The sequence below is a fragment of the Zea mays genome, chromosome 10 (assembly GCF_902167145.1).
Source record: "Zea mays cultivar B73 chromosome 10, Zm-B73-REFERENCE-NAM-5.0, whole genome shotgun sequence".
NCBI classification, from domain to species: domain Eukaryota; kingdom Viridiplantae; phylum Streptophyta; class Magnoliopsida; order Poales; family Poaceae; genus Zea; species Zea mays.
In genome coordinates, this window is record NC_050105.1 from 142,284,115 (window position 1) to 142,296,707 (window position 12,593).

The window sequence follows — 12,593 nt, forward strand, 5'->3', positions numbered from 1 at the left end:
GTAGTGTTGCCCTGCCTCGCTTCCTTGGTAGAGGTGTATGGGAGTCGCGATCCCTTGGCAGATGGGTAACATGACTTGTGGGTACAGGGTACAACCTCTGCAAAGTGTAAAACTGGTATACTAGCCGTGCTCGCGGTCATGAGCAGCTCAGGACTCTCGCATGATTAATTTATGGAACTTAAATTCAATTTGTCATTTGCATTGCATGGGATTATGTATTAATTTTGTTCTATTATTTTTATTAAGGTTTGGTATTTACTAACATCTAGTAGCTGCTAATAAAATTTTGACCAACTAATTAAAAGCAATGCTCAGCTTTAACCCCTGTTGTTGATTAGCCTTACACATCACATGAACTCACACCTTTGGTGAGTTCATGCCCACTGGTTTCCCCACAACTTGTTAAGCTATGATCATGTGTGAGCTCACCCTTGCTGTCTCACACCCCCACAGGAGAAGAACAGGTGGTTCAGGAGGAGCCACAAAGCGAGGAGTTTGATCTGATCTAGGTGGCGTCTCCCAGTTGACTTATTTGGCGCCAAGGATGATCCTTAGTTTGTTTTATATTTATCTTTTATTTTGTAATAAGATTTCCGCTATGTAATAAATACTCTGATGTTATTGTGACATTTATCTTTATACACTCTGTTATTGTATATGTTGTCTTCTTGGCGCATGTATGAGATTCACCCGACTTTGTTCGTTAAAGCCCGGGTGTGACAGGTGTTACATTGACTGCACCTAGAGATGGCAATGGGTACTCGGAAGCCGAAAACCCGACGGGTTTTTCCCGATATGAAGGCGTGTATGGGATGATTTTTGTACACACGGATATGTTAGTGGGCAAGAATCTCTATCCGTTGGGTAGATGGGTATGAGTGGGTACTACTCATACCCGTGTATCCATGGATAAAATATACCTGCATCATTACCACTATTATCAATAATAAAGCACATATAAGCTAAAAGAAAATCCTTCTCCAGCTATTATTTTACCACAAAAAATTCAAATATTACAACCAAATAAAGTCCATAGCTTACTACATTAAAGATATTAAACAATGCTAGTATTGTTTGACCACATAAAGTTCAAATTTTACAAATATAAAATCTATAGCTTACTAAATTAAAAAATAATATGAGTTTCATTAGGCCATGCCAGCCTAAGCCCGACCCATGTGTGCGGGCTATGCCGGGGACCCGATGGGCCGAAATTTAAGGCCCCTACCAGGCCCGCCTTCGGGTTGTGTTAGCCCGATCCATATTATTTCGTGCGAGGTCGTGCTATGGGATCCTGTTTTTTGGTCGTGCTCGAGATAAGTTTGGATGACGAAAAAATCAAATCCTAGCATCAAACTTAGGCATCGTTTGAACGGCCATACATCAAATAATTGGACGATGGTTCGGCCAATGTGAAGGATGGTAGAAGTAGAATGGTAACAATCACGTTTAAAGAACTGAATCGTCTAGTCTTGGAGGCAGCTGCTTCTGGTTCCTTCCTGTGCGAAGCTGAGAGTCATGTAGACTCAAAATACCATTTTGTCAACAATTCAATGTGCCTTTTCTTATATGAATTTTGGAAATGGTTCGTGTACATGTGACATGGTAGGGGATCCATGTCCGATCTATTTCTCGGTGTAGCCATGCTTCTTGCTCGGCATCAGTAATAGCCAAATCATCACCATCCATGAACCACATGCCTCTAACAGGTTTGTGATTTTCTTCATCGAAGGATATGTTTGTCTGATCCATAGTGCAATCTAATTGTTAGAGCACACACATTTAACTGTTAGTCCTATGATTTTCTTCATCGATGGAATTTAACAAACAATTGATGTTTTCCAAAACCACTGGACTCGGTTCTTCGGTTTTGTTTTGCCGTCATGCCAACAAACTGCACGCAGTGTGTCCTTTTGAACTGTGTTTGGTACTATTGCCCCTCTTCATTTTCAGCCCATTGTGGACCATGTTCTTAATTTGCCGCTGCATAAACTAGAATACATATATCAAGTTATTGCGTGTTCGTGCTTCATTTACAGAAACAGAAGTGCCATACAGACGGGACACCTTGAGCTAGGTGGGCTCTTGTCCTAGGTGGGCTAGAGCAGCCAGGCAGACCTGTATTGATAAAGTGAGTCCAATACCGAATGTAAAGGACTCCCAGCATCAAACAGCCCACCGTCCTACCAGTTGCAAAACCACATGTTTAGCAGATTGGGAAGTACCGCATCGGCTAATCATCCAAGTGAAACCACCCGATATGCTATAAAGGGACATGGACCTGCACCTTTGAAACATACTTACCTGGATGGGGTCTATGGCTGATCAATAAGAGTCATGACCTAGGCTAGTGGCCTGAAGGGAAAATGAGCTTTAAGCTACTTCTATATTGTTTTTGGTGTTTGATGACCATTACAACTTAATGAACTAACTAGTTTGCAAAGTGGATGATTGCAAGTTCATAAGAATGGATGTGGAGGATTAAATGTGAGTATAAGCTCAAAACTTAGAAAAAATGATATATTTTTGGAAGAGAAGAACATTGAGTGGTATGGGTGTTTGGATAAGTTCTAAAAGGTTTTAGTAACATTTTTGAAAACCTGAGAATGTTATAATGATAAAAAAAATGCAAAATAATGTTCTAGGAGCTAAGTTTGGAAGAAACTAATTAATTGAGTTGAGAGAATCAGAATGATGAAGATATGTAACTTAGAGTGTTTGAATATACCAAGAATATGTTTGTCCGAGTCATAAAAGTGCTCAAAAGTATAGCTTAATGAAAGCAAGAGAAGAGAACACAAAATGGACAAAGTCTATGGTTATGGGAGCACTGGACCACTGTTCCAAAGAGTGTGTTTCGAGGACACAGACAATTGTTACACCGGACTATAGTCCCATGTTCATCGGACTAAAACTTTTAGAGAAGTTGTTTTTGCACACAGTTGACTCGACACGTCGAACTAAATCTGGTGGTGCAACGAACCAGAATCCTATTGAGCTCGTTTTGGAGAAGTCAGATGGTACATTAGACTGGGTGTTCTCGAGTGTAGGCGCGGGTTGCTGGCCGCAACCCGATCAGGAAGGCTGGGGCGGCGCTGGAAGAACTTGTCGGTGACCTATGATAGCGGTTGAACGGAACCACTCGCCGTTTATCGCCGGCAACACCTGAGACTATATTTTGCGGAACAAAAGCATCCCTTTTCTCTCCTTACTTTTCATTTATTTATATCTTTTTTTCTAAACATATAAACTATGAAGCAGTATAATGCTAAAGAAGGTAACTAATACTAGCATTACATAAAGGATTATTTGGTACCAAAATAGACACAGCCAATCAGCATTTCATATTTCCATGTTTCCTAAAATATACCCGATTCAGCTGGGCCATATCAATATGCTTAAACATGTCTTGAAGAACAGAGCTTTAGATGATGATAGAAGTCAAATCCTGGACAAGAACAGAGAATCAAAAGGGAATTTGCTTCCTGCCCATGGTTGTTAGATTTCCCCAAGATGTTTTACAATATTCTTATATAAAACTGCAGTACTTTTATGCATAGCTCATAAATGTTTACTGCTACAACATGTGTGACAATTGTTATATGCATTTTGGTTAAAAAAATGCAAGAGGATCATGAGGCAGGACACGCACCGTCATTTGTCTCTTTGAGGGTGCAACTTGCATAAGAAATGTATTCGATGCTGAAATCACCATAAAAATTTGAAAGCCCAAATTCCTTAGATTTCCTCATTATTTTCCTGCTCATTCCCCCATTTTCTTTTAGAAATACATCAGTTCATCCCTTTTGCATTCCTCCATAATTTATTTGAACAAATTGCTACTCCAGCCAAAAAAAAGCAATATTGGAAAACTTCCGTTGTATAGAACTTACATGCTATGTGAGGGCTCCATTAAAATAAGATCCACAGTGAATAATATTGCATGCTACCCATTTAAAAAAAGACATTCTAGCATTCAAAATCTGTCCCAAAAACTTGTAGGTTTAGCCTACAAAACAAGGAGCATTATCCATTAGCCCTTAGGACAAACAATACATATTTCACTTGGAAGTCCTGAAGACTCACAAGCACATACTCCTATTTTTTGATTCAAACATTCATACATGCACCAATCATAGCGTACCACTATTACTTGCCAAAGAGCAATTTCATTAGGCCATCAAACACTTGCCCCCGCTTCACAGTGCCGCCACGCACGGCCTCCTCGTCTGGCCTGAACCCCTTCCCCTTCATCGTCTCTAGCAGTGCTTTCCCCTCTTCCACTTTCTCCATCCTCAGATACGCCTCGAACGCGGCCAGATACGTCGCCACATTGGGCCGCATCCCGCGGTCGAGCATCTCGACAAGGTACTTGCCTGCTTCTGCGCACCGGTCGCTGGCCGCGAGCCCCCTGACAAGCACGGCCAGCGTGTACGCGTTGGGCATGACGCCGGACGCGAGCATGCGGTCGTACGTGCGCACGGCGTCGCGCCAGTGCGCGGGGCCTGCGCTGGCGTACGCCTCGAGGACGGCGGTGTGGGCGACGACGTCGGGCATGGAGCCCCTATCCTTGATGACGGCAAAGAGCGCGAGAGCTTCGTGGGTGAGCCCGTCCTTGGACAATCCGTCGAACATCTTGATGGCGTAATCGGTGAGGCCCTCTTTCCGCATCTTGTGGAAGACCTCCTGTAGGTTGGTGGGGTCGGACGGCTCGGCAATGGCGGGCTTCTTGTTGAAGGGGTCGTAGTAGGGGGGAGGTAGTTCATCCTTCTTTTCCGTGGACGGCGGTAGATGTGAGGAGCCGTCAGCGTCGTCGTCGGACCAGTCGAAGGCAACCGGTGAGTTGGTGTTGGGGCTCCGGTGGGGAGGCGGCGAGGTGGTGGAGGAGAGGAGACGGCTGGTGTTGGATACGGAGGTGGAGGAGGCCCCACGCAGTAGGCGGCGAACGGCGGCGGCGGCCATGGGAAAGGAGAGGTGGGTGGCTGAGCCGCTACTGTGACAAGGCCACAAAAGGGCAGCAGCTAGGGATGATAACGGGTCGAGTTCAGATCGGTTAGGATAAATACCCGTCCGTGATCATACCCGCGAGGATTACTCATGCTTGCTCATAACTATACCTACGGGTAATTTTTTATGTTCGTGCCCATATCCGTCGGGTATCAGGCGGGTATCGGGTTCCCGTCAGATATAAAAAGATTTGCTAACACTTCTCATACCAGACAAAAAAAATAATTATCAAAATAATCGCATGCATATATTTCCTAAGAAGTTTGTCGTTAAACATGAATTCATGACTAAATTTAGTTCCTCATGAATTTAGTACGTGGTGAGTCAAGTGGTGCCTGTGTATTAAAACTGTATTAACTGCTAGTATGCAGCAGCAACCGCGCTCCTTGTGCACGCTACACTTGTGGGCCATTTCAAAGCTCTCCTCACTGGCTCACTGCTCACAATTGTGGATGAGCTAGGCCAGTACCTGCACCAAGGGACAACAGCCCAGCACTCAGCGTCGCCGTGGGCTGATGAGATAGGCCATTGAGCTTATTTTTTGGTGGGCTAAATAGTTGTATCACAATTTTTGGATATCCGTCGGGTACCCGCGGACAAGAGATAAAACCCGTACTCGACCCGATTTTATCACGGGTCGGGTACGGATAAGACCCGCGGGTCAAATTTCGTACCCAAATCTGAACCCGATGTGTCGGATATCCGAACACGCGGGTAAAATTTTCATCCCTACCTGTAGTCGGTACACGGGAATAATTGGAATTTTGCCACTTGAAACTTTATGTGTTTGTTATAATTGTTTATGTGTCTATAAATTGTGGGTTCATCCGTGTCTATAAAATATAGATTTGATGGCAATTTTAACATGTTTCGTGGTGATAGCAAATATCAGATTCTCTCGTCGACTGCTCTCACACGTCGACACGGGACCCTACCTGCCAGCCTCCCGATAGTCGATTACGCGACTGCCGAGAATCCGGATCATGTGCCAAATACCATGATAAGTTATTCTGGGTCTGGCTAGAGGTGATAAAAAGTTAAAGCCATTAATTAATATTAGTCAGTTTAAAATGAATAGAAATATCGCTCGATTCTAATGTAATTCGATACTTAAATTAGACCTAGTTCTGGCTCAACCATAGCGTTATTGTAGTATCAGATGAGCCAAAACTACCATAATGCTATTGTAGCAGGAGATTATTGAAAGTAGTGAAGCTTAAAAATCCGATTTCACTCACTTATGGCTAGTTTGGAAACTCCCATTTTTCTAAGGGATTTTTATTTTCTTAAGGGAAAATAGTTTATTTTCTCTTGAGAAAATAAAATTCCCTTAGAAAAATTGATTTCCAAACTAGCCCTTAACAGGATAAAGTTGAGAGAAAATAAGTTGGGTGCTGTTTGGTTCACGAAATGTAACGTAAAGGGTAATGGTAATGGTTTACACTTGATTACGGGCGGTAACAAGTTTGAATAGTCCGGTATCAAATTTTAGTACGGTATCTGATTACGGTTGGACTAAAACAAACATGATTTAACGTAATCACTTACCCATTACGTTACAAATATTTGAACCAAACGGTACCTTGTTTTGAACAACATTAAACTTGAGGCTGGAGGCTGGAGTTGTCATACAAGCTATCGTTGTGACAAAGTCACAGAGAGATGAGTATCATGGTGGCCTCACAACCCCTTTTGGACGTATTCGCACACCTGAGATCTTGTTCGGTTATTCCAATTTTATGTGGATTGGAATGTATTAGAATGGATTGAAATGGATTTTGACTTACTATGAATTTAAACCGACTCAATATCATCCAATCCACATGGATAAACGACGAAACAAACAAGGGATGAGTGTGCCACCATCAAGACATCAAGTGGCCTTATGGCGGTGCCATAAAGTCATGCGTGACTAGTGACTAAATTGTTTTTTTTTTCATCGTCGATGACCTAGCAATCAAGGTAGGCCTTTTCTGGCATTTTTTTGGCTTATGGTTGAGTTAGCTTGGTTTAGGGTTTCATGAGTTGGATGTTTTTTTTAAAAAAATGTTTTCAAAATATATTCCTACTTGTTATGTGTATATCTTGACTAGATTTGAGCCGATTTTTAGGGGATTTGACTTGGGGAAGGTCCAAACATTTGAAGGGTTTGGGGGTTACATGGTTAGAGTTTGGGTGTAAAATCTGCTATGGTGCCGCCACCGTTAGACGTGTTGGATCTTTCCGTATCCTAAAACCTAGAATCGAGAGAGACCAAATAGAATCAATTTTGAGGTTAGAGGAGGACACTGTAGATTAATGATCGGTGTTTTCCTCACCGATCGCATTGGACTAGATCAGATGTGTGTCGGGACGAGGAGGTAAGAATGTGTGCCTCTTTAATATATACGGTGTGAAAAAGGACCATAGCCAATGAAATTATTGTACCCTTGTTCAGGATGCGAGGTGGCGGCTAGCTTGGTCTCTTGACCGAGTCTGGCGTTAGATTGATCTCTTCTCCATGAGTTTATCGAGAAATAGTTCGTAGCATTCAAGCTAATAAGCACCCAGTTAACTAGTACTAACTAGAGTTCTCTAATGACAGTCTGACACCTGTCATATTCTGCGGGTGACACTGACGTTTCAAGCTAAGCAACCAGCTATTAAATCTCGTATCCTCCTGCCTGCAGTTTCCGTAGAAGAAAAGTGCCCCTACACTGCTACAGACAGAGAGAACTCACATTGCGGTTGCGGACCTCAGCTTGCCCACTACAGAGCTAACCAAAAGAGATGAAAGGGAGCCTTTCCCACGAGCTCGAGACGGGGCTCCCAGCCGCCGACGTGTGGGAGGTCTACGGAGGCCTCCTTGTTGGGGACTTGATTCCCCAGCTGCTTCCTCAAGTTTTCTCAAAGGTTGAACTCGTAGAGGGAGACGGTGGAGTTGGAACGGTTCTGCTCGTCACTCTCCCGCCAGGTTAGAACCCTGAAAACACTAGAGCTTCTTTGAGGTCCGTATGATGCGCGTCTCAGCTCCGAGTAACTTTGCTTTCTTATGACTCACTCATGTCGCGCGCTAGGGACTCCTGGATCAGAGGCTTTCAAAGAGAAGTTCGTCAAGGTCGATGACGAAAACCGCGTCAAGGAGTGCCTGGTAACCGAGGGAAGCTTTTTTGACCGTGGCTTCAAGAAATACCTGGTGCGAATCGAGATCATAGGAGAAGATCGGGAGGCATCCACCATAAGATCAACTATCGAGTACGAAGTTGACCAGGAGCATGCAGGCAACCCCCCTGTTGCCAGTAGCAGTGGCTTGGCTACTATCGCTAAGGCCATCGCAGAATATATCATCAAGCAGAAGAAGAAAGGTCCTCCTGAGTCCTGAGTAATTAAGCTCCCATGTAATCAACTCCGGGAAGAAAGGATATTATATTATATCGTGTATATGTTTGATCAGTGAACAACTGAAGTTAATTTGTGTCTACCAATGAACAAATAGAATACGGTAACGAGCGAATGGTTGCCATTTGAACCCAAAGGGTACAGCTTGGACTGAAAGTGAAATGGCGGCTATGGTTGATATTCCGCCGACACTCTTCTCGTATTCTGCCGGTGTCACAGACATTTCAAGCTCTCGATCGGCTACGAAATCTCATCCACACAAGAAAAGTCTATTTGCAGATAACTCGTATTGGGTTGCTCTTCTCCTAGGTGGGCCGGGGCAGGCCTGTATTGATAAGGAAGAGTCCAATAGGATAGGATCCCGGGCCAGCCACATTCGCATGCGCGAAACCATGTGTCTTAGTAGATTGGAAAGTACCACATCGGCTAATCAACAATGGAAAACGAGCAGGTTATGCAATAAAGGAACATGCTGGTGTTGCCTTGAAACATACTTACCTGGATGGGGTCTATGGCTCATCAAGAACAGCCATGGCCTAGGCTAGTGGCCTCCATTGCACTTGGGGAGGAGCACTAGTCTACCATCTCCTCAAGTAGGAGAGTGAACATCATAATTTGTGGGAGAGGGGATACGCGTCCGCGCGGTCCCTACCAAACCAACGTATTTTTTTGACAATACATATAGTATAATCAATAAGTATTATTTTATGTCAATGTAATTTTTGACAATACATATAGTATAATTAATAAGTATTATTTTAAGTTACGAAAGTAACGAAAGATTTGCTGTTATTATATATAATTTAATTGTTAAGTATAATATAATATTATCGTAACTACGTAAGATTTGTTGTTATTATATATAATTTAATTGTTAAGTATAATATTATATTATCGTAAGTTAGTTAATATATAATGACATGAGAATGGTAACGGATATTCTAGTTTCCTTATAAATCATTTAATGAGTATGTACTTGTCGGGGACCATAATTAGGGGTACCCTCAAGGCTCCTAATTCTCAGCTGGTAACCTCCATCAGCATAAAGCTGCAAAGGCCTGATGGGTGCGATTAGGTCAGGGATCAGTCCATTCGAGGGACTCGATCACGCCTCGCCCGAGCCTAGCCTCGGACAAGGGCAGCCGACCCCGGAGGATCTCCGTCTCGCCCGAGGCCCCTCTCCAGCGGCGAACATATTTCCGACTCGCCCGAGGCCCTGTCTTCGCCAAGAAGCAACTCTGACCAAATCGCCGCACCGACCGACCAAATCGCAGGAGCATTTAATGCAAAGGTGGCCTCACACCTTTATCCTGACGCGCGCCCCTCAGCCGACAGAGCCGAAGTGACCGCCGTAACTTCGCCGCTCCACTGACCGGTCTGACAGAAAGACAGCGCCGCCTGCGCCGCTCCGACTGCGGTGCCACTTGACAGAGTGAGGCTGACAGGCAGTCAGGCCCGGCCGCAGGCACCATAGGAAGCTCCGCTCCGCCCGACCCAGGGCTCGGACTCGGGCTAAGACCCGGAAGACGGCGAACTCCGCTCCGCCCGACCTAGGGCTCGGACTCGGGCTAAGCCCCGAAAGACGGCGAACTCCGCTCCGCCCGACCCAGGGCTCGGACTCGGGCTAAGCCCCGGAAGTCGGCGAACTCTGCTCCGCCTGACCCAGGGCTCGGACTCGGGCTAAGCCCCGGAAGACGGCGAACTCCGCTCCGCCCGACCCAGGGCTCGGACTCGGGCTAAGCCCCGGAAGACGGCGAACTCCGCTCCGCCCGACCCAGGGCTCGGACTCGGGCTAAGCCCCGGAAGACGACGAACTCCGCTCCGCCCGACCCAGGGCTCGGACTCAGGCTAAGCCCCGGAAGACGACGAACTCCACTCCGCCCGACCCAGGGCTCGGACTTGGGCTCAGCCCTAGATGACGACGAACTCCGCTCCGCCCAACCCCCGGGGCTCGGACTCCGCCCTGGCCTCAGCCGTCGGTCTCCGCCTCGCCCGACCCAGGGGCTCGGACTCGACCTCGGCCACAGAAGACAGACTCGACCTCGGCTTCGGAGGAGCTTACACATCACCCAACCTAGGGCGCAGACCAGCCACATCAACAGGAGGCGCCATCATCACCCTACCCTGAGCTGACTCGGGCCACGGGAACAAGACCGGCGTCCCATCTGGCTCGCTCCGCCGGATAGGCAATGATGGCGCCCCGCATACTCTGTGACGATGGCGGCTCTCAGCCCCCTTATGGAAGCAAGAGGACGTCAGCAAGGACTCAACAGCTCCGACAGTTGTCCCTCCGCCAGGCTCCGGCACTCCTCCGACGGCCACGACATCACACCAGCTGGGTGCCAAAATCTCTCCGACTGCCACAACGGCATGTACTTAGGGCGCTAGCTCTCCTCCGCTAGACACGTAGCACTCTGCTACACCTCCCATTGTACACCTGGATCCTCTCCTTACGCCTATAAAAGGAAGGACCAGGGCCCTCTTAGAGAGGGTTGGCCGCGCGGGGACGAGGACGAGACAGGCGCTCGCTTGAAAGCCGCTCGCTCCCTCTCCCGCGTGGACGCTTGTAACCCCCTACTGCAAGCGCACCCGACCTGGGCGCGGGACGAACACGAAGGCCGCGGGATTCCCACCTCTCTCACGCCGGTCTCCGGCCACCTCACTTCCCCCCTTCGCGCTCGGCCTCGCGTCGACCCATCTGGGCTGGGGCACGCGGCGACATTCACTCGTCGGCTTAGGGACCCCCCGGTCTCGAAACGCCGACAGTTGGCGCGCCAGGTAGGGGCCTGCTGCGTGTTGACGAACAGCTTCCCGTCAAGCTCCAGATGGGCAGTCTCCAGCAACCTCTCCAACCCGGGACGGTGCTCCGTTTCGGGAGTCTTGAGTTCGTGTCCCTCGACGGCAGCTACGACATGATACTCATTCCACCGCCGGGCGACAACGACAATGGCGGCCGACAGCCCGCCCGCCGGCGGCGGAATCGACGACGTCTTCCCCGCGTGGTGGAAGAACAACCTTCGAGCTCACCCCGCCCTCTTCCCCGCCGACGGAGGGGGAGGCGGGGCACCCAAGGCCAAGCAGGAGGCAGCACCTCGTCGGCTGTCGAGCGAGTCGATAGCACCAGCATCCCAACGGGGGGCGCACCGGGCATCGACCTCGCGCTTGAGACGAAGACGAGCGCCGTCTCCCCGCAACACGCCAATCCCGAGCAAACGGACGACGCCAGCGCGCTCGCGAAGGGCTTGCTGGACGTCACCCTTGTACCTGAGACGACGGTGCAGTCAGTCCCCGACGTGACTTCATCACCGCCCGTCGACCAAGAGGTACCGACCGATTCCCATCCCGTGTCTTTCGGATTCAGCCTCGACCCGCCTAGCGGCTTTGCTTTGGCGGGTGCTCTCGTAGAGGCGAGTCCAAACCCTCTGGGGTTTCGTATGCGGTCACCTTGGGACCGACTGACGGACGTCTCGACCTACGGGCCCTCTGGGTCCGAGGAAGACGACGAGCCCAACTTCTGTTGGGATTTCTCTGGACTTGGCAACCCCAGTGCCATGCGGGACTTCATGACCGCATGTGACTACTGCCTTTCTGACTGTTCCGACGGTAGCTGTAGCCTCAGCGACGAGGACTGCGGCCCAAGCCGTGAATGTTTCCACGTCGATCTAGGGGGTCCCTCCGAAGGCAACCATCTCGGCATGCCGGAGGACGGTGATCTTTCTAGGCCGGTGCCTCACGTTGATATCCCACGGGAGCTAGCCGTGGTCCCCGTTCAGGCGGGGGGCCATGACCCACAGCTCGAGCAAATCCGCGGGGTGCAGGCCAGGCTCGACGAGGGAGCAGGAGCGCTTGAGCCAATTCGCCGGGACGTCGGGCAGGCATGGGCGGGCCAACCTCCGGCCGGAGAAATACGTCATCTACCCCAGGGCTTCCAGCACCGCATCGCCGACGACGTCAGGGTCAGGCCGCCACCCGCATCTAGTGGGGTCGGCTAGAACCTGGCTGCAGCAGCAATGCTCCTCCGCGCGATGTCGGAGCCATCAACCACCGAGGGGCGACGAATCCAGGGAGAGCTCAAGAATCTCCTGGAAGGCGCCGCGGTCCGACGGGCCGAGAGCTCCGCCTCCCGAAGGCAGGGGTACCCCTCGGAGCATCATGCCGCGACTTCCCGATTCGTGCGGGAAGCCTCGGTCTACACCGGGCGCACGCGC

General features: G+C 48.7%; 2 protein-coding genes, 1 non-coding gene and 1 pseudogene across 4 annotated transcripts; 3 read left to right on the plus strand and 1 right to left on the minus strand.

Moving 5' to 3' along the window:
* The first annotated feature begins 2,296 nt into the window (after positions 1-2,296).
* LOC111590408 (uncharacterized) lies at positions 2,297-2,416 on the plus strand (annotated as a pseudogene).
* A 1,433-nt stretch (positions 2,417-3,849) lies between these two features.
* LOC100272969 (Tetratricopeptide repeat (TPR)-like superfamily protein) lies at positions 3,850-5,038 on the minus strand. 2 transcript variants are annotated; one of them, XM_008663358.4, is made up of 2 exons: positions 4,145-5,038; positions 3,850-4,009 (listed from the first exon to the last, which is right to left on the minus strand). In XM_008663358.4, the coding sequence occupies exon 1, from the start codon at positions 4,960-4,962 to the stop codon at positions 4,150-4,152; it is 813 nt and encodes a 270-aa protein (XP_008661580.1). In that variant the 5' UTR covers positions 4,963-5,038; the 3' UTR covers positions 3,850-4,009; positions 4,145-4,149. The 2 variants fall into 2 exon arrangements, with proteins under 2 accessions (XP_008661580.1, NP_001140892.1); NM_001147420.1 differs by having other exon boundaries at positions 3,932-5,000.
* Positions 5,039-7,672: 2,634 nt separating this feature from the next.
* Positions 7,673-8,515, plus strand: LOC103642008 (S-norcoclaurine synthase 2). Its single transcript, XM_008665321.3, has 2 exons — positions 7,673-7,960; positions 8,064-8,515. The coding sequence occupies exons 1-2, from the start codon at positions 7,777-7,779 to the stop codon at positions 8,366-8,368; spliced, it is 489 nt and encodes a 162-aa protein (XP_008663543.1). The 5' UTR covers positions 7,673-7,776; the 3' UTR covers positions 8,369-8,515.
* A 360-nt stretch (positions 8,516-8,875) lies between these two features.
* LOC111590367 (U1 spliceosomal RNA) lies at positions 8,876-9,037 on the plus strand. Its single transcript, XR_004853492.1, has one exon. It is a non-coding gene; the product is annotated as a U1 spliceosomal RNA (small nuclear RNA).
* Positions 9,038-12,593: the final 3,556 nt, after the last annotated feature.

What these genes read in the sequence shown, in the direction of transcription:
- LOC103642008 (XM_008665321.3), top strand. Translation starts at nt 7,777, where the DNA reads ATGAAAGGGAGCCTTTCCCACGAGCTCGAGACGGGGCTCCCAGCCGCC. An exon ending in GCTCGTCACTCTCCCGCCAG is followed by an intron (nt 7,961 to 8,063) that starts GTTAGAACCCTG and finishes GTCGCGCGCTAG; the next exon opens with GGACTCCTGGATCAGAGGCT.
- LOC100272969 (XM_008663358.4), bottom strand. Translation starts at nt 4,962, where the DNA reads ATGGCCGCCGCCGCCGTTCGCCGCCTACTGCGTGGGGCCTCCTCCACC.